General features: G+C 39.1%; 1 protein-coding gene across 7 annotated transcripts in view; it reads right to left on the reverse strand.

Annotated features, from left to right (window-relative positions):
- Positions 1-19714, reverse strand: part of PLEKHA6 (pleckstrin homology domain containing A6) — a 220861-nt gene extending 201147 nt beyond the window's left edge. For 6 of the 7 annotated variants that reach the window (XM_074222453.1, XM_074222438.1, XM_074222439.1 and 3 more), the window contains exons 1-3: positions 19046-19713; positions 7506-7582; positions 2279-2336 (exon numbers count right to left, since the gene is read on the reverse strand). In XM_074222453.1, coding sequence (XP_074078554.1) covers positions 2279-2336; positions 7506-7582; positions 19046-19128 — 218 coding nt within the window. In that variant the 5' untranslated portion in view covers positions 19129-19713. Of the gene's footprint in view, positions 1-2278; positions 2337-7505; positions 7583-19045 lie in introns of all 7 variants that reach the window. The other variant, XM_074222436.1, reaches the window with a different exon arrangement.
- Between the last annotated feature and the right edge of the window lie 881 nt (positions 19715-20595).

Raw genomic sequence — 20595 nt, forward strand, 5'->3', positions numbered from 1 at the left:
GTTCAATGGAGTGTAAATTTTGATCTCTGAAACCTCTTAAGATATCTTGGGGTTTACAAGCTAGATTTCTTTTAAGGACCATGCCTTAAAAACCAAAATCACTCTAGTTCTCATAGATAGATCAATAATAGGTCCCAGCCCAAGCCTCATTTGATCTTGTAATTAGCAATTCTTGGTGCTTGTCCTTTATTCTCAAAGAAGACCATGATATCAGGGGAGGCGATGTCATGGCAAATAGTGAAATGGATCTGAGTGGTGGTGGGGTGGAGAGGGGGCTGTGCTAAGTCACCAGTCTCACTTTCTCCTCCAGAGTCATCTGGGTCCAGTGTCCAGATATGAATTGGGATGATTGGGGTTGGCCCTGGATGCAAGGCAATCAGGGTTAAGTGACTTGCCAAAGTCACACAGTTCTTAAGAGTCAATTGTCTGAGGTTGGATTCAAGCTCCTGTCCTCTTGACTCCAAGGCCAGCGTTCTATACACTATGCCACCTAGCTGCCTCAATAATCAGTAATTAGTTCTTTTTTGCCAGAAGCCCTGTAACTCTTGCGCTCCCAGCATGATTTTTTTTTTTTGACTAGGAAAAAGAAATAATTCTTTGTTTCATCTCTTAACTAACCTTAATCACTGCATTGGTTTTACCTCAGTCAAATTAGTTTAAAAAAGCCAAGGTCTCTCACTGCACCTGGTCCATCACCAGTTATCTTGCCATTAGACTCAGATGGCTCCAGAGAAGAGTGAAGCACAGCCCTCCCTCACTGAAATACAATTTACTTACAACCCATGGCATCATCTTTCTGATGTCATGGTCCTCTTCAAGAAGAAATGACAAACAAAAATTCTCCAGGTGAAGGACTCCTAAGAGAATTGACAAATAGGAGGGAAGAGAACATTTTCAATCTTCTTCTCCCTTGCCCTCCCCTCCCCATTGACTAGATAATATTTTAACCACAGATTGTTAGAAGCTCTAATTCCTATCATTATCTGTAGTATTATGCACCAGTGCTGCTAATAGAGTCTTTGGAGCAGCAGCATTAATGTACTAGGAGCTATCAGAGAAGCCTCAGACAAACTAGACCCATTGAAAAAAAAAGTCAACTACAGGACTTGGTTCTGGCTCTTAGAGCAGAGCAAAGCAACACCTAAGTTGAACTTCATAAGGATTCTAGGAAAGGAGAGCTCTAAGTTCATCCTTTTGTTACATGCGCTTTCTCAATTTGAATCTACCCTCTCCCCACTCCATTATGCTATGTCCAGAAGGAAAGAATATACCCCCAATTTAGGGATGTTTCTACAGCAACTAACTTTACTACACAGATCCTGGGCCATCACTGGTTGTCTTGATGTTTGTCCTGTCCCTGGACTTGGAATGACTCTGCTTCATTTATATCCAATTCACTCACAAGTCAAGATCTTACCCTTATGATGTCATTGGTCCTCTTTGAGAAGGAAAGATGAACAACAGTAAAAACAAAGAGAAAAATGTGTGTATGTTTATATGTATGTATATTCACACTCAATTGTACACACAATACAATACTCAATTCATCATATAAGCACATTGTGAATATATATGTATATGCATTTTACCTATATGATATATATGTGATATATATGTACATGCACACACATATTTTTATTTATTTATATTTATTACACAGTATTCCCTCTGAGGCCATTGTACAAACACCATTCTCAGGTCCTAGTGAGGAAACAAGGCCTAGCCTCATTCCCAAAATATCCTAAATAAACCTTCTAGTAGAACCACAGCCTTTGCCCTCACACAGAACCTCTAATTCAGAGCTTCACCATGGAAAGGAGGCAGGTGGTCACAGAAAACAAGCTGGGCATTTGGCCCTTCTCCAGATAGCCCCACCCAACCTACCAGTTCTTTAGCCTCATTCACCCAAGCCAAACCTTTCACTCCAGTCCTATTCCTCTTCCTCCCTTGCACCAAGCTCCATTGCAGTCATCTATTTCCTTCCTCTGGACCTTTGGCCAAGTCATATACCTGAGGCACCTTCCCTTTTCTCGCCTTTACAAAATGCCCAGGGATGTGATCTGATTAGTAAAAATCATTTTCTTTTCCACCTTTGAAATATTCCTGATTAAATCAGGAATCACCAACACTTTGGAAGTCTGGTTATGGGTATCCTGCTCATTCCTATTCCCCAGAACTCTTACATTTGAGAGATCTTGGCCCCCTTGATCATTTCCACACTTCAGGAAACGCAAGAAATATGGCACAGTAAAATGAGGAAGTAAACCACTTTACTTACTTGATGAAGTACACAGCTCCTTCCTGGGTGAAGCTTATCTCCCAGCCCTTGGGCAGATCTGAAAAGAGAAAGCTACCCTGTCAGAATCATATATCATCATCATCATCATCATTATCAATAATACTGACCTAACACTTAAAGTTTACACATCATCTTGTTGTAAAGTATTTAAATAAAGTTTTAAATATCATTTCATTTGAACCTCTCAACAAATCTAAGAGATAAGTGCTATTATTATTCTCACTTCTTACTTGAAGAAATTAAGGCAGAGAGTTAAAATAATAATATCAATAATAATAATAATAAATAGTTAACATTTATATAGAGCTTACTATGTGTCAGATACTGTTCTATGTCCTTTACAATCATTATCTCATTTAATCCTCACAGAAATTCTGGAAGGTAAATGCTTTTACTTTCTCTATCAATCACAGATGAAGAAATCGAGGCTTGCTCAAGGTCACATAATTAGTACCTGAGGCTAGTTTTGAACTCAAGTCTTCCAGGTTTCAGGCCTCATGCTCTATCTTCTGAGCCTAACTGCCCCCAGTAGAATGTAAGTCCCTTGGAGACAAAGATTGCTTTATTTTGTTTTTGTCTATTCCCACCCATTAGCACAACCCCTGGCACATTTAATAAATGCTTGCTGGTTTACTAACTGATCCATAGGTTATTCATGGATGTGAATCAAAACCCCTTCCCTATTCTTCAAAGGTACATGGAATTAAAGACCGTAGATTCGGAACTGAAAAGGGACCTCAGAGGCCATCTAGTCTATTTTCCTTAATTTATAGATGATGAGACCAAGATGGTAGAGGTTAATTGATTTGCTGAAAGTATATTAACAGTGAGTGGCACAGGTGAGTTTTGAACCCAGGTCCTCACACTCTTAAACCATTACCCTTTTTTAATTGAGGTGGTTAAAAGAATTCCTCTGCTACTGGGCCTCTCTAAGCTTAGAAGTTCCCCAAACAAGAGATACCAACTGTTGCTGTTCCCATGCTCAAAGCCTTTATTATTTGATGTTGCCAGACTTACTTTCATGCTAGAATGAAGTAATAGAAGTTAAGAAGTCTCATGGTGGCCTTGCAAGTAGGTACTAAATATATCTTTGGTGTATTGATTTACCCATTGACAGCCTCCCAGTTAGTCATGCCCTTTCCCCTGTGCTCCAATGAACATTTATTCCAGAGGGCTTGGGTTGAGAGAATTCCATGAGTCAGACACAATTCTCTGACCCTGAGACCTCTTAAAGTGATTTCCTTCTCCTTCCATTTTCCATTCCTAGGGCAACCTCTGCCCTTCCCAGCCATTCAATGGCTGATATTCAGTACAGATATCCTTTGACCTGAGATATCATTGAGGCAGTTCCTCTCTCACCTCCCTGCAGGAAGGTGAAGGAATCCCTCTTCTCACATTGAGAGAGTAGCTTATTAGCTCCCTGGATGCTCAAAGAGTAGATTGATTGAGCTGGTCTAGGATGAAGAATGGGAAAGACCTCTAACTCTTCAACAGCCAAAGTAGTGCATTTCTACTCACACTGCAAAGAAGTCAGACAAGTGGAAATACAGGACAGACATGGGTTGGTCGAGCAGGGAGAATGTACGCACTGAAGGTTCAGAGAATGACAAAATATAGACCCTGCCCTTGAGGAGCTCACAGTCTGATGAAAGAGACATCATGCATTACATGTACAGGATATCAACTGTACAAATGGAAGCCTTTTTTGGGGGGTGTATCACTAGCGTCTGAGGGACCTAGAAAGTCTTACTGCAGAAGGTAGAATTAAAGCTGAGTCTTGAAGGAAGTGAGAGGAACCATGAGACAAAGGGACAGGTATCCTCAGTATGCGGTACAGCCATACAAAGGCAAGAGATAGAAAATGAGAAACTGCAAATAGACCCATGTAATGAGCATAGAGTTTGTAGGCAGGAGTAAAGTTTTGAAAGATTGGGAAGGTAGAAAGAAAATGGGCTATGATGAGCTTCACATATCACAGAAATGACTCTAATTTTATTCTGGAGGTAATAGGATGACACTGGAAATCATTAAGAACAGGGGGAAGGAAAAAAAGAAAAAGAAAAACATTTTTTAAAAAAAGAATGAAGAGAAAAGGATGATATGATAGAAAAATCACCCATGCACCTGAATGGAGGATGGATTGGAATAGGGAAAGCTTGAAGTGAGGAGTAAAGAAAAATGCATGTAATAAGCACCTATTGTTTGCCAGGCACTGTGCTAAGCCTTTACAAATACTATCTCATTTGATTCTTACAATGATCCCTGGAAGTTATAAAAATTATGCTATTATTATCTCCATTTCACAATGAGGAAACTGAAGCAAACAGAACTTAAGGAACTTGTCCAAGGTCACACAACTAGTACATTTCTGCAGCTGCATTTGAACTCAAGACATCCTGACTCTATTCCAACCTTCTATTCATTTCACTACTTAGCTGTCTTGAGTTGGCATGGAAATCCCTTCAATAGCTATTACAATAATCTAGGACAGTAGTATCAAGTTCAAATAAATATGAAGTTTCTAAACTATCCCTAAGGATTACTGTGGACTGCATTGTCTATTTTCTATTGTATTTTTATTTATTTTGTTAAATTTTCAATTTTGAAATTTCATTTTCATCTTGTCCAGTTACACTGGGAGCCCCTGTGGACCTAATGTTTGATACCTCTGGTCTAGGGAAGAAGTGATGAGGGCTTGAATTAAAGTTGTGACTGTATAAGTGGAGAAGAGAGAATATATAGGAGAGATGTTATCAGATACAAGCTTTGGCAATGGATTGGGCACATGGGCTAAATAAAAGTGAAAAGTCAGAGATGACACTGAGATTATCAGCCTGGGAGACTGGGGTAATGCCCTGGACAGTAATAAGGATGAGGGAGGATTTCAGGAAAAAGACAGTGAGCTCTATTTTGGACAAATTGAATTTGCAATATCCCCATAATAACCTTCCAACTAATTCTTCAATCCCTATGGCTCTCTTAGACCTGGTTTTACCTCATGAGTAACCAAAGTTGATGGCATCAAACACTTACTTTCTAGTCAGAAAGAAAAGAAAAGGGAGGGGAAGGAAAGGATATGGATCATCTTAATCCATCAACAAAATTACTTATCTTCAAAGAGATTTTTCTAAAGTATCAGAAATTCTTTTCTATATCATTTGCTTTCTTTGTTCCAAAGAAGAACTATTAACAGAGCTCTAGAAGGAATCATTACTTGGCTTCTCATCCCTTAAACTTTCTCCAACAATATTTAATTTGCATTTTTATGTGTTTATCTCATATCTTTTTTTATCTTTATGTAAGGAGTCATGCTTATCAAAATGTTGATTACACAAACTCAAACAAGAGAGGAATAACCATACTTGATTAAAGAAAAAGGATCCAGGGTGGCTAAGTGGCACAGTGGATAGAGCACCAGCCCTGGAGTCAGGAGTACCTGAGTGCAAATGTGACCTCAGACAATTACCTAGCTGTGTGGCTTTGGGCAAGCCACTTAACCCCATTGCTTTGCAAACAAACAAACAAACAAAAAAACCCAAACAAATAAATAAATAAACAAACAAACAAATGAACGAATGAATGAATGAATGAATAAACAAACGAATGAATGAATGAATGAATGAATAAGGAAAAAAAAGAAAAAGGATCCAAAAAAGATCTCAACAGACTAAAGAACTAGGCCAAGCTTAAAACAATGAAATTTAGTTGGGATAGATATAAAGTTCTACCCTAAGATATCAAAAAATCAACTTCAGAAATATAAACTGGAGTGATAGAGCTAAGCACCAATTTTTCAAATTCCTCTCCATCTAGGTATTTCAGTAGAAGAATAAGAGTAAACAGGGAAAGAAGGGTAGACAAAAAAGTTAATGAAATAGTAGATTATTCTGAGCATAGTGCTAGATCCTATTGTACTTTATATTATATTCATTTCTGATCATTGAAGGACAATGACAAGCTAGAAGACATTCAGAGGAGAGTGTCCAAGATAAGGAAAAGTTTGAAGAAAAATCAATCCATCATATATTTAATATTACTCTGTTGCAAGCATTGTATGATCATATGAGATCTAGTAGAAGGAAATTAGGATTGTTTTCTCTGAAAAAGAGAAGAATTTTGTTGTTCAGTTGTGTCCTACTCTTCATGACTCTATTCGGGATTTTTTTTGGCAAAGATAGTGGAGTGATTTCCATTTCCTCCTCCAGTTTATTTTACAGAAGACCATCCTTAATACAGAGAAACCATCCTCAATCATTTTTGAGAGGATATAGAGGTCCTGTGACCAAATAAATAATCTCTGAAGTCTCTCTCAACCCCAAATTTCTGTGATTCTTTTATTCCATTTCCTAGACTATCCCATACTCTTCAGAATGGTACCTCCCTGATGATAAGGACACAGTACCCCCTTCAGATTGCCGACTACCTGAGGGAGGACAGGAACCCCCTGGTTCAAAACTGCGTAAATCATCATCATTATAAATAGCATTTATTCATTGGGAAGGAAATGAGAATGGAATGAAATGATAATGACTAATATTTATATAGGGGCAGCTAGGTGGCAGAGTGGATAGAACACTGGACTTGGAACCAGGAAAACTCATCTTTTTGAGTTCAGATAGGCCCCAGACACTTACTAGCTGTGTAACCCTGGGCAAGTCACTTAACCCTGTTTGTCTCAGTTTCCTCATCTATAAAATGAACAGCAGAAGGAAATGGTAAACCCCTTCAGTATCTTTGCCAAGAGAAACCCAAATGGTATCACAAGGAGTCAGATATGACTGAATGACTTAATAAGATAAGAACAAAAGCATTTATATAGAGCTTTACAATTTTCAGAGCATTTTATGTCCACTATCACATATGAGCCTCATCATATCCTGTAAGGTGAAATCTACAGATACTATGATCTCCATTTTATAAATGATGAAGCTAGGATTCAGAAAGGTTAAGTGACTTGTCCATAGTCATCCAGTTATTGAGTGTCAGAGACAGAATTTGAACCTAGATCTCTCCTGACTCCCAAGTCTACAGCATTTTTCACTCCAGCCTGTTGAAATCTCTGTGACTGAAGCATATTGCTGTATCCCAGGATGGATGGCATGAGAGATCCTCCAGAGATAAGAAAAGCAATAAGCAAAATTAGGAAGTTTCACAATCTTTTTGTAGGAACAAATGGTGAAGCAGTAGGGACAGATGTGTTTCTTACCTGGTCTGGAGACTTGTCCACTCTGGATGGGAGATTCTGTGACTGGATGCACCCAGCTAGTTGATTGTTTCTCATCACTGCAAAGAACCCCAAAAGAAATATCAGACTCCAAACATGGTAGCCATTCCATGCTCCAATGCTTCCTTGCCCTCTGCTCCCCTTTGCCCCCCAATCTTCAAGTCATGTCAACATGGACATTCAGCTCCAAATGCACATAGAAATACAAATTTCTGAATCTGGCATTTAAAACCTTTCACAATCTGACTGATCTATCTGACCAGGCTTATTCTACATAGACCAGTTCCCTGCCAGCATTCTACCTTCCAGCCAAACTGGACTTCTTTTCCTCTCTGGACAATCTGTCTCCTGTCTCCAATCTTAGAATGTCCTCCTTCCTTTTCTCTATGCCTTGAAATCTTTTGTAATCTTCAAAGGTCCAGCTTAGGCACCACTTTATAGCTGAGACCCTCCTGCCTGCTAGTTCCTTTCTCCATGTCTTGTATTTGTGATCTATATATGTATGTGGATAGCTATGCTTATATTTCACATATGTATGCACATCTATATATGAGGAGATATCTATATGGACATATATTATATATAGATATAGATAAGTAAATAAATATGTTTTGGATATATACATATATAAACATTTATCCCCTTTTAGATGTGTGTGGGAACTATATCCTGCATACACTCATATGTGTCCATGTCTCCCTAGACAGAATTTAAACTCCTTGAGAAAAAAGGCTGTTTTTTTTTTCCATTTCCATTACCTGGCATATAAATACTTAAAAAATGATTGCTGATTTAAAACTTAAGTGTTACCAGGCATTCCTTAATCTCCCCAGATCTGCTAAGATGCCAGTGCTTCCCCCATCCCTGAAGCTAACCTGTTTATGTGTGTATGTGATATATAGAATATAATACATATATTATATATACTATACTATACAATAGACACGTGTTTGTATATTTATATGTGTAGGATAGAGTGGATTTCAATGCATTATCAGTTGAACAGAAAACTGGAACTAGATTGTATATATAGTATCTAGTGTCATGAAATACATATATATAATAGTATATACTGTATATATATATATTTCATATATTATATCAACATTGTATGCTGTGTGCATACATTAAATACACAGAGTATATACTAATTCATGTATGTTTCTTTGAAGAAGTTAGGTACACAGTGGATAGAGCTCTGGGTCCAGATTGGGTATGTTTATGTGTGTATTCACACTTACATTTAATATATGAATTGTTTAGCCAATCAACTTTAGCCAGTATTTATACATTATTTATAAATACAATATATACTTGTGTGTGTGTGTGTGTGTGTGTGTGTGTGTGTGTGTGTGTGTGTGTTGAGGCAGTTAGGTCATGCAGTAAATAGAGAACTGGGCCTGATTTGTATATTGTATATACACAATATATAGTATGTTTTTATACTTAATTATATATGTTACAGGTACAATATTGTACAATATATTGTACAATATTGTACTACATATGTTAGCTATACATACAGAGTTTATACTTATATGTACAGATATGTATAATGAGGCAGGTTACGTAGTAGATAGAGCTCTGGGTATGGATTTTATGTATATAATACATGTAGCACATTCTTATATTGAATATTTATGTCTAAATAGTATCTCCATCCTGAATCATCTTGTTATGACAGAGGAATTTGCATAGCTCAACGAAACTATGAATGACATCATCAAAGTCACCTAAGATAGTCATAGTGAAGATTCTGACAAACGGGGATCTACTGGAAAAAGAAGAGTCAGACCGTTCTAGGATCTTTGTCAAGAAAATCCCATGGATAGTGGGTTTGGAGCTATGGTCTTGGGGGTCACAAAGATTCAGATATGACTGAACAGCAACAACAAAATATGCAGTATGGCATATATGTGTATATATAATATATATATATATAAATATAGTATTTACTTATATCTATCAAGGCAGCTAGATTACACAGTAGATAGAAAACTCTTTGTCAGGAGTCAGAAAGGCCTGAATTCAAATCTAGCCTCCAAACTTACTAGTTTTGTATCCCTGAACAAATAATTTAAACCTTCTGCCTCAACTTCCCTATCTGTACAAACTGGGATAATAATACCTAACTCTCTAGGTTATTGTGATCATCAAATGAGATAATATTTATAAAGTATTTTACAAATCTTAAAATGCTACATAAATATTAACTATCATTATATTTCTCTCCCCAGATAAAATCTTAATTACTAGAGGTAAAGAACTCACTGTAGCCTTAGCACCAAGTACAGGGTCTGGTATACATCAAGAGTTTGAAAATTACTAGTTGGTTAATTGATTGACTAATGGAACCAAACTTCAGTCTTTTGAATGGATTAAGAGGTGGCCATCTTGATGATTCTTTTCAGAGACTTGTGACATCAAGATTGAGAAGCATCACCTCTGACTTGCTAAAGCTATCTCCTTGACCTTTTCTTTCTCTTTCCTTTCTTCCAAAGAAATTGGCACAAAAGGATTTCTATTTAGAAGTCAGCTTGGAGACCACTAGACCAATTCCCTCATATTATAGAAAAGGAAGCTAACACTCCACAGGCACCAAGTGATTTGCTCAAAGACATAAAGTAGTAGAGATTGGTGTTGGCCCAGGCCTTCTGAAGTATCCATTCCACTGCACCCATACCACCTTTTTTAGACTATCTCTATGGAATAAGGAGGAGAACTGAGGAGCCTCTGCCTCCTCACTAAGTGACCCTTAATTGTAATCCTAAAACCTGGGAAAGACCTTCATTCAAAAAGACCAAGGTCTCCCACTGCATCGAGGGCCATCTCCAGTCGTCCTGGTATGTTTTTGGCCCCTGGACCCAGATAATTCTAGAGGAGAAAAGTGAGGCAGGTGACTTTGTGCAGCCCTCCCTCACTTAAATCCAATTCATTTGCAAGTCATGACATCACTTTCCTGATATCATAGACCTCTTCAAGAAAGAAAGACTGAGACCACTACCACACCAACAGCAACTACCTCCTTGACAATTACCTAGATTTCAACCACCTAAAGAAAAGCTCAATCCATCTTGTAAAGAATCCAACCCAGGTCAGTGGAAAATAACCAGATCTTTAAGTAATCTAATTCATCTTCCCTGCCTCAAAACCAACTTTGACTCTACCCCCCCTTCTATGAGAAACTTTTCTGTGTTTAAATACCTTCTGTAAAAGGAAATTTCCCAGCACATTTGAAGTTATGTCTAGAGGAGATATTAGCAAGTGGCTAACCCTCAGCTTCCTGTGTTGACCCTGCCAAACTGTTTCCCCACCCACCCACACCCCACCCATCCATTCTGTCAATTCCAGTAGCTCCTTTAATACCTATAGAATCAAATATAAAATCATCTAATTTTTCTTTTATATCTTTTTTAGCAATTGGAGTTAAGTGACTTGCCCAAGGTTACACAACTAGTGTATGAGGCCAAATTTGAAAGATCCTCCTGATTCCTGAAGGGTCAGTGCTCTACCCACTGCATCACCTAGCTACCTGTTGGCTTTTAAAGTCCTTCATAACATTTCCAGCTTCTTATCACTCCCCTTCATATGCTGTCCAATTCAGTGACTCTGACCTCTTTGCTGATCCTTGTACAAAATTCTACCTCACCATCTTTTAATATATTTTTTTTATTTTTACAAGGCAAAGGAGTTAAGTGACTTGCCCACGGTCACATAGCTGGGTAATTATTAAGTGTCTGAGGTCAGATTTGAACTCAGGTCCTCCTAATTCCAGGGTTGGTGCTCTATCCACTGCCACCTAGCTGCCCCCTGTCTTTTAGCATTTTCACTGATTTTCTCTCATACCTGGAAACTTTCTCTCTCACCTCTCTCTCCAAGTTTCCCTGGCTTCCTTCAAGTCTCAGCTAGTTTCCCCTTTTGGAAGATGCCTCTTCTAGTCCTCCTTAATCTTAGTGCCTTCCAATAGAGAGCTAGAACCATCTGGCTCCTAGAGCTAATTGTTAAATTTTCCAATGTGAGTTTTAGCACCCTGAAAATTGGCAAACTCTATAAATCAAGATTTACAAATAAATATATGTAATAGTATATAAATAAATAAATAAATCTAAATCATTGATTCATTGTTTTTTGATGGCCTAGTCTTAAGAAAGTGATGGGGGGGGCGGAGCCAAGATGGCAACAAGAGAGGATCCTCTCTTAGGCACTCTCTCATAAAACTTACAAACTAAGGACTCTAACTAAATTTTTGAAAGACAGAACCCACAGAGGGACCCAGTGAGGCAGTTCTCCTACTTAAGGTAACCTGGAAAAGAGCAGAAAGGCTCTGCTCCCTAGGGTTGGAGGGGCAACCTGTCAGAGGGGTGGCCTGCTTCAGCCTCCCAGAGGAAGCCCCAGGGTACTGGGAGCCTCGGCTCACAGCAGCAGGGGAGTTTCCTGATCTACACCCTGGGGAGCAGCAAGTACAACTTAGGGGAATGGGAGGGGGGGTACCTCTGCCAGAGCGAGCACAAACACATGAAGCCCAGCCCTCAGGGCACACAGAGAGCAGCAAGCAGCATGGCCAAGGCAGTCCAGATCCAGGAAGCAGAAGCAGACAGAGCCAGTAAGCAGGAGCCCCCAGGGCATGAACCCATTGAACCTAGGGAGGAGAGTGAAGAGAGACTGCCAAGCTCTGTCCTCTGTCCCTGGAACAGGACTCTGGGGTTCTGACCACATTCAGATCCTGATCACAGTCTAGGCCCCCCCATAGAACAGTAGGGCCCCCCCCCACCTCAGCACCATAGCAGAAGGGGGCGCATATGGTCATTCACAGACCAGGAGGGAGGACAGAGCCTCACACATTGAGATCCTTGTGGGAGTGTCCAAAAAGCTCAGGAAGCACCCCAAAACCAGGCCCAGGCTGGGAAAATGAGCAAGCAGAAAAATAAGAGGAATACCATTGAGAAATATTTCGCCTGTGAGCCCAAGAAGGATCAAAACACTCAGTCTGAAGAAGAGGAAGCACAAGCTCCTGCATCTAAAGACTCCAAGAAAAACGGAAATTGGGCTCAGGCTATGACAGAGCTCAAAAAAGACTTTGAAAATCAAATGAGGGAGTTAGAAGAAAAACTGGGAAAAGAAATGAGAGAGATGCAGGAAAAACATGAAAATGAAGTCAGCAGCTTAGTCAAGGAAATCCAAAAAAATGTTGAAGAAAATAACATGCTAAAAACCAGCTTAGGTCAAATGGATAAAACAGTTCAAAAAGTTATTGAGGAGAAGAATGCTTTAAAAAACAGAATTGGCCAGATGGAAAAAGAGATAAGAAAGCACTCTGAGGAAAATCAATGCTTCAGACAAAGAATAGAACTCAGGGAGATTGCTGAATTTATGAGAAATCAGGACTCACTACTTCAAAATCAAAAGAATGAAAAATTAGAAAAAATGTGAAACATCTCACTGAAAAAACAACTGATATGGAAAACAGATTTAGGAAAGATAATTTAAAAATTATTGGAATACCTGAAAGTCATGATCAGGAAAAGAGCCTTGATATCATTTTCAAAGAATTACTACAGGAAAATTGCCCTGATATCCTAGAAGCAGAGGGCAAAATAGAAATGGAGAGAATCCACCAATCTCCCAAGAAAGAGATCCCAAAAAACCAACCCCCAGGAATATTATAGCCAAATTCCAGAACTCCCAAGTCAAAGAGAAAATATTACAAGCAGCCAGAAGGACACAATTCAAATACCGTGGAGCTGCAATCAGGATCTCACAGGACTTAGCAGCAACTACATTAAAAGCTCGTAGGGCTTAGAATATAATATACCAGAAGGCAAAAGAGCTTAGAATGCAACCGAGAATCAACAACCCAGCAAAATTGAATGTCCTCTTCCAGGGAAAAAGATGGACTTTCAATGAACCAGGGGAATTTCAAATGTTCCTGTTGGAATGGCCAGAGCTGAACAGAAGGTTTGATCTTCAAATACAGGACTCAGGTGAAGCATAGAGATTGGAGGAGAAAGGGAAAATATGAGGGATTTAATTATGATGAATTGCATGTATTCCTGGATAGAAAAATGACACTGATAATACTCATAAGAACCTTCTCAATTATCAGAGAAGGTAGGAGATTTTATAGGTGAAGCATAGGAGAAAACTGAATTTGAAGATAAAATATGGTGTAAAAATGGAGTGAATAGAAAAAAGGGAAATGTAATGGGAGAAAGAAAAAGGAGAGGGGGAATAGGCCAAGATATTTCATATAATAAGATTTTTCTTTATTACAATGAGCTATTGCAATGATATGGAATGGAGGAAGGCAAGGGAGAATGAGGGAATCTTCGCTCTCATCAGAGGTGGTTAGGAGAGGAAACAGCATATATACTCAATGGGGTATAGGCATCTGGAATAAGAAAGGGGGAGGACAGGGGGAAGGGGGGGATGTGAGTGATGGAGGAGAGGATGGACCATGGGGGAAGAGTGGTCAGATATAACACATTTTCTTTTTTACTTCTTGCAAGGGGCTGGGATTGGATGGCCTGTCCAGGACCATAGGGCCAGGTAGATGCTAGGCCTAAGGGGTGGTATGGGGGCTCAGGGCCTCTTGGCCCCAGGGCCAGGGATCTGTCTGCTATACCATTCACCTACCCTACAGCAGAGTCAGAGTGAAAGGAGAGAGAAAATTTAGTACGTGGTAGTGGAGAAGTACGAAAGGAGGGAGTTGCGATCAACAATGGCAACAGTGGAAAAATATGGAAGTAACTTTTGTGATGGACTTACCATAAAGAATGTGACCCACCTGAAACAGAGTTGGTGGTGTTGGAACACAAACTGAAGCACATTTATTATTATTTATTATTATTATTATTATTATTATTATTATTATTATTTTGGGGGGGTTCAGGGCAAATGGGGCTGGGTGGCCTGCCGGGGGCCACATAGCAGAGTGATTGTTGGGTGTCTAAGACCAGTTTTGGACCCGGGTGCTCCTGGCTCAAGGGCCAGTGCTCTGTCTACCACCTGGCTGCCCCTACTATTATGAATATTTTATTTTATTTTATGTCTTTTCTTTTCTTTGGTTTTTGCAGGGCAGTGGAGTTCAGGTGGCTTGCATGTCATACAGCTGGGTGATTGTTGGGTGTACGGGGCCAGATATGGGCTCAGGTACTCCTGGCTCCAGGGCTGGTGCTCTGTCCACTGCACCACCTGACCATACCTACAATTATTACTATTATTTTTTTATTTTAATTTTTTTCTCTCCCCTTTACTTTATCACTCAAGTGAGTCTAGATTTTTTTTGGGGGGAGGGGGTATTTTGTTTACTCTTAAACAAGAATATTTTATTAATGTACAAAAACATTATTTGTACAAAATGAGAATAAATAAATATTAAATAAAGAAAAAAAGAAAGTGATGGAGAAAATGTTAATAAAACTGTGTTGTAGGTATAGTTTGCTTTTTTCAGAGAGCCATTTGTTAAACATTTGCCAGCACATTATTAATGTCTTCTGTTGAGGCTATCTCAATTTATCTTGAATATCAATAGTGTCAAACATGCCACTGGAACACTCCTGAGTGCTTCCAACCAAATTAAAATGTAATTGGGAAATATTTAACAAAACAAATAAAAATGCAATAGAACATTGAAAATGTTAATTCTTGGCTTTCTAAGTCAATATGTAGCCTGTAGGGATATATATCTATATCTATCTACCTATCTATGTATACATACAGACGTGTGTGTGTGTGTGTGTGTGTGTGTGTGTGTGTGTGTGTGTGTGCGTGTGTATTTCAGTAGATACAGTACTGGACCTGGAATCAGAAAGACCTGAGTTCAAATCTAGCCTCAGATATTCATCAGCTCTGTGACCCTGGGCAAATCACTTAACCTCTTTTTGCCATAATTCACCACTCTAGTAGCTTTGCCATATAAAGCCCTTAGGAGGTCACAAAAGTCAGACATGACTACAATAACTGAACAACAATATATGGATTCATGACCTATTTCAATTTAAATCTGACACCACTGCTATCTAAATCTTGTTTGTATATAATTGTCTGCATGTTGTCTTCCCAATTAGATTGTGAATTTCTTTGTTAAGTGGCTTGCCCAAGGCCACACAGCTAGGTAATTATTAAGTGTCTGAGACCGGATTTGAACCCAGGTACTCCTGACTCCAAGGCCGGTGCTTTATCCACTATGCCACCTAGCCACCCCTAGATTGTGAATTTCTTGAGAAAAAAAGGATTGTTTTTTGCCTTTCTTTAAATCCCCAATATTCAACACAAACTTGGAATATACTACAGAAAGTGCTTAATAAAGACTTATTGAATGATAGGTTGATCCCTAAAGTCTTTGTGTGTCAGAGAAGGTGAGCAACCAGTGCTGGGACCTGGCCAAACAGTAGCTTCCCAGGACCTTAGGACTGCCCCATGTCCATTAAGAAGAGGACAGCTGGATTAGGTAAGGAATGTATTGACTACATGCTCCTATTGTCTGAGAGCATCCCTGAGTTGATGGGAAGACAACTATGATGTAAATGCTGGGAAGAATTCTAGGTTCAAGATGATGCAGCAATTCTAGATTCTTGGCCTTGGCCTAAAGAGAGGACAATCTCAAAAAATAAAAAAAAAAAGAAACTGGGCAAGGGCTCTGAACTGAGGTAGTTTAAGCAGACACCCATAATGGGGGATGGAGGGTGAGCAAGAGAAGGTGTAAAGGAGAAAAGATGATGAACTATAAGTGTGTTGGTATTTTATGAATAGTTACTCATATTTAAAGAATACTTTAGGGATTTTATGCCAAAGAAACTTTTAACAAGTGACCTCAGAAGCTAATTCAAAGCCAAGGTCTTCAATATAGTCCATTTCAAAGATGACATGATGATAGCATTAATAGACATGAGGGTAATAATAATTGCAATATAAGAGTTAAAGTTCAAGGCTCAGTCCATTAAAGTACCACCCTAATGTCTTTCCTGCCTTATCTCCTCTCACTTTATCAGCTCCCTGCTCCAGAGGATACCAGGTGCTGACTGCCTTATTATTCCTTGGTTGACCCTAAATCTAATACCTGAATTGGCATGCCTGCTTCCTTCACAGACTGCATTTCTATCCACCTTCTCAAATGCCAGCTCTTCCATGAAGTTTTCCCCAATCCCCCCAGTCTTTAATTGTCTTCCCCTTTGAACAGACACACATGATGTGGTTTTTTTCCAATTTCCTTGATAAACTTCATAAATATCCTATACTTGTATATTAACTCCCTATGAAATAGTGTAATTATAATGCATGGTCTTAAGGAATAGAAAATAAAATTAATCCTCCCTCCTTCGTTGTAGAAGTGTCTTTTCTATTTTTTCTTTTCTACTCGGTTATGGAAATCCTTGTTTTATTTCTTAAATTAAGAATAAAATAAATTAAATTAAAAGAAAAAAGTGGGGGCAGCTAGGTGGCGCTGTGGATAGAGTACTGGCCCTTGGAGTCAGGAGGACCTGAGTTCAAATTCAGACTCAGACACTTAATAATGACCTAGCTGTGTGGCTTTCAGCAAGCCACTTAATTCCATTGCCTTGCAAAAACCTAAAAAAAAAAAAAAATGGGAGCTATAGAACATTCAACATACTAGTTGCTGTACTATTTTTGCTAAAATCATTTTCTCCCTTTTTCTTTTTTTCTTTTCTTTGATTTTTACAAGGCAAAGAGGTTAAGTGACTTGCTCAATCACACAACTAGATCATTATTAAGTGTCTGAGGTCGGATTTGACTCTAGGACCAGTGCTCTATTCACGATGGCACCTAGTTGCCCATTTCTCCCTTTTTCTATTTCTTTTTTTGCTCTTCTATTCATGAGGTCAGAGACCATGCCTTCTGAAGACAGGACTTCCCCAGGGGCCAAATCAGTGCTATGCACAGAGACTACTTAATGTCTGATAAAGGAATGAATGATAAATGAATGAATGAATGGTGGAAATTGATGAGCACATTTAAATTATTCACTATCACAGTAATTGTTTAGACCATTCATTACCAGGGAAAAAGTGACAGTCTAAGAGTCATAAAACCAAGGCTTTAATTCAGATTACAAGGAGTAATGTGATCTTGATTAAGTAATTTCATCTCCTCAGAGAAGATTCCATAGAAGTAGTGTGATCCAGGGAATAGAATACCATACCTAGAGTCAGGAAGACATGGGTTCAAATTCATCCCTCAGACTCTTACTAGTTTTGTGACCCTAGGCTAGTCAATTAACCTTTCTGTGTCTTGTTTCCTTATCTCTAAAATGAGAATAATAAAGCACCTACCCTTTTAGGGACTTTGTGAAGTTCAATGAGATTATATAAATATGTATATTTATAAATATATGTACATATTTATTGCATATTTTAAAATATTTATGCATAGATATATAAATGTGTGGATAGAAATTATTTATGAATTTATATATGTATTTATGTGTATATATTTATATTTGTATCTTTATATCTTTATAATGTCAGGTACATCTCCCTGAGGTATACTCTTGATCTTCACATTGAGAAAATTGAACTAGATGATCCTTAAAATCACTTCCAGTCCTTTAACATTTTCTGGTTCATACACAACTAATGGAACCAGATCTCTGAAATCTCTCTAGACACATATGAATTAAAAAAGTAAAATCAAATGTCAATTATAGCAATACCTCTATTTATTATTTTAAAATCTCCACACAGGGCACCAGCTCAGGAGTCAGGAGGACCTGAATTCAAATCTGGCCTTAGACACTTATCTTACTCCTCCCAGTCCTTCAAAGCCAGCAAGTGAATAAGAGATGATTAGCCCCATTTTACAGAAAAGAAAAACTTGTCCCCAAGAAGCTAAAGAGGATCTCCCAATATATTTTCCATAGTCTAAACATCCTGCTTTCCTTAAATGTAGTAGAAAAGTCTAAAAAGGTCTAGCAAGGCTCCTAGGACACAGAATCAGAAGGAAGTGATAGGTGCATCCTCAAGGATCCCTAACAGGAATATTAGGCTGGACGCTGGAGGACCAGGAGCTTTAGACCAAGTATCTCCTCCTCCTCTAGGCCTTCAATTCTATCACTGTGACAGAGGATAAAGAATCCTCCTTGCCATGCCCTTCTAAAGACCGTTTGGGTAAATGAGTGAATGAGTGAGTCTTTATAGGACTTTGAACTGTTAAGTAAATGGGGAGAGAGCCATTCAAATAAATATTATTATAAACTTAGTCACACTTTATCAACACCCTTCCCTGTCTCTGGGCCACTTTCCTATTTCTCTTTATCCCTCAACCCAACCAATTAAAAGATACTTGGGGGGGGGGGGAGCAGCTAGGTGACACAGTGGATAGAGCACTGTCCTTGGAGTCAGGAGGTCCTGAGTTCAAATTCAACCTCAGAACTTACTAATTACCTAGCTGTGTGACCTTCGGCAAGTCACTTACCCCCATTGCCTAGCCAAAAAAAAAAAAGATACTTGGGGTCAGGTGGGTATGGGAGGTATTTTTAAGAGGGAAAAAAAAATTAAGAAACATACTTGATGAAGAAGATTCGTCCATCACAGTCAACTCCATAGGTCCAGCAGCCTGGCAGATCCAGCCAATCAATCTCATCAGCCATCTCAATACCCAATAATCCTTTTTCACCTTCTGAGGCAATAAGTTCACTTTAGGTTTTTCTCTTCTCTCTCTCTCTCTCTCTCTCTCTCTCTCTCTCTCTCTCTCTCTCTCTCTCTCTCTCTCTCTCCAGGAACCTCCACTCTCCACCTCCTCCCAGGAAGATGAAGTAGTGAAGTCAACCCAGCCTGGTCGTAAGTTCTGATCCACTTGGATCCCCAGGATTGCTAGTTGGGTGCGGGTGAGCTGGCCTCTCACCCAAGGAGTACTGGCTGAAAACAGACTGGAAGTCAAAGTTAGAGGCCAGCTCAGCGTCCAGGCTTGCAAGTCTCAGAAGCCACACCAGACACCACCTGCCTTCTCCTAGAGTCTGAGTCCATCGCTTTCCTTCAGACTGCCTCCTTAACTTTAATTACTGACAATTAGTTTGGGGGTGAGTAATTATGACGTTTATCTCTGCCTATACTGTTACTCAGAGCAGATATCCCTTGGCACTGAGGTTCTCTAGCTTCTCAGGTCTGGCTCTCAAGATGAAGGGCAGAAGTCCTCCAAAGATTCCAAACTGAAAGAAATCGTCTGTCATGTATGGGAGATGGGTGTGGCCTTCTAAGCTCAAAGCAACCCAGTCAGCCAGCCCTTAAATTTACAGGTGCTTAGGAGAAAAGAAGGCGGAGTCAAGCCAACACCTAGGAGCAATAGTCACAAGCAGACTGAACACCCCAGAAGCCTGGCTGATCTCCCGTGTTGGGGTGCAGGGGGAACCAGTTTGACTGAAAGAGACTTGAATCACAGGGTGTGAAAAACACGTCCGGTCAGTTAGGGAAGTGGGGAATGTGGTCAAAACCTGGTTCAACTTGGTGGGAGGTCAGGTGAAAATCAAAGATTAAATAAGAGGCAAGGAGAAAGGGGTCCCTACACAAGAGATTCTTTACCAAGATGCCAGTCTGACCAGCCAAGTTAATTCTCCACTTTTCATTCAAACATTCTCTTCTGGGAAGCCTGCCATGGCTAAGCAGAATCAGAACACTAATAACTCATAATTCACTCTGAAATCCCCCTTTAAAGTTTGCAAAAGCATATTCCCCACACAAACACTATAAGGCAGGAAACAGGTTCAAATGAGTTCATTGATTTTCCTTTTTCCAGTGAAGTGCTAGCAAGGGTCAGTGCTGGGGCTTATCTGGTTCCAAGTCTAGACTTTACCTACATCAATCACCACCAATAGTCCTCTTTCCCTCCAATAATACCCTCATTTATTCCAAGGATGGAAAATAAGGGGGAAGAGTGAGAGTTGGCAAATCTTGTTTATGAGTATTTTAATATGAATGTTTAAACAATTTCTCTTTTTAAACTTTTTCTCAGAAAATAAAGACTATTTCACCTGTTTCCTACTATACTGAGCACACTGAACAATTATAGATAGATGTTGTTTTAGATACATATGTGGTATCACACAGAAAATTAGATTAGA

Source organism: Macrotis lagotis, chromosome 2 (assembly GCF_037893015.1).
Source record: "Macrotis lagotis isolate mMagLag1 chromosome 2, bilby.v1.9.chrom.fasta, whole genome shotgun sequence".
Taxonomy (NCBI): Eukaryota; Metazoa; Chordata; class Mammalia; order Peramelemorphia; family Peramelidae; genus Macrotis; species Macrotis lagotis.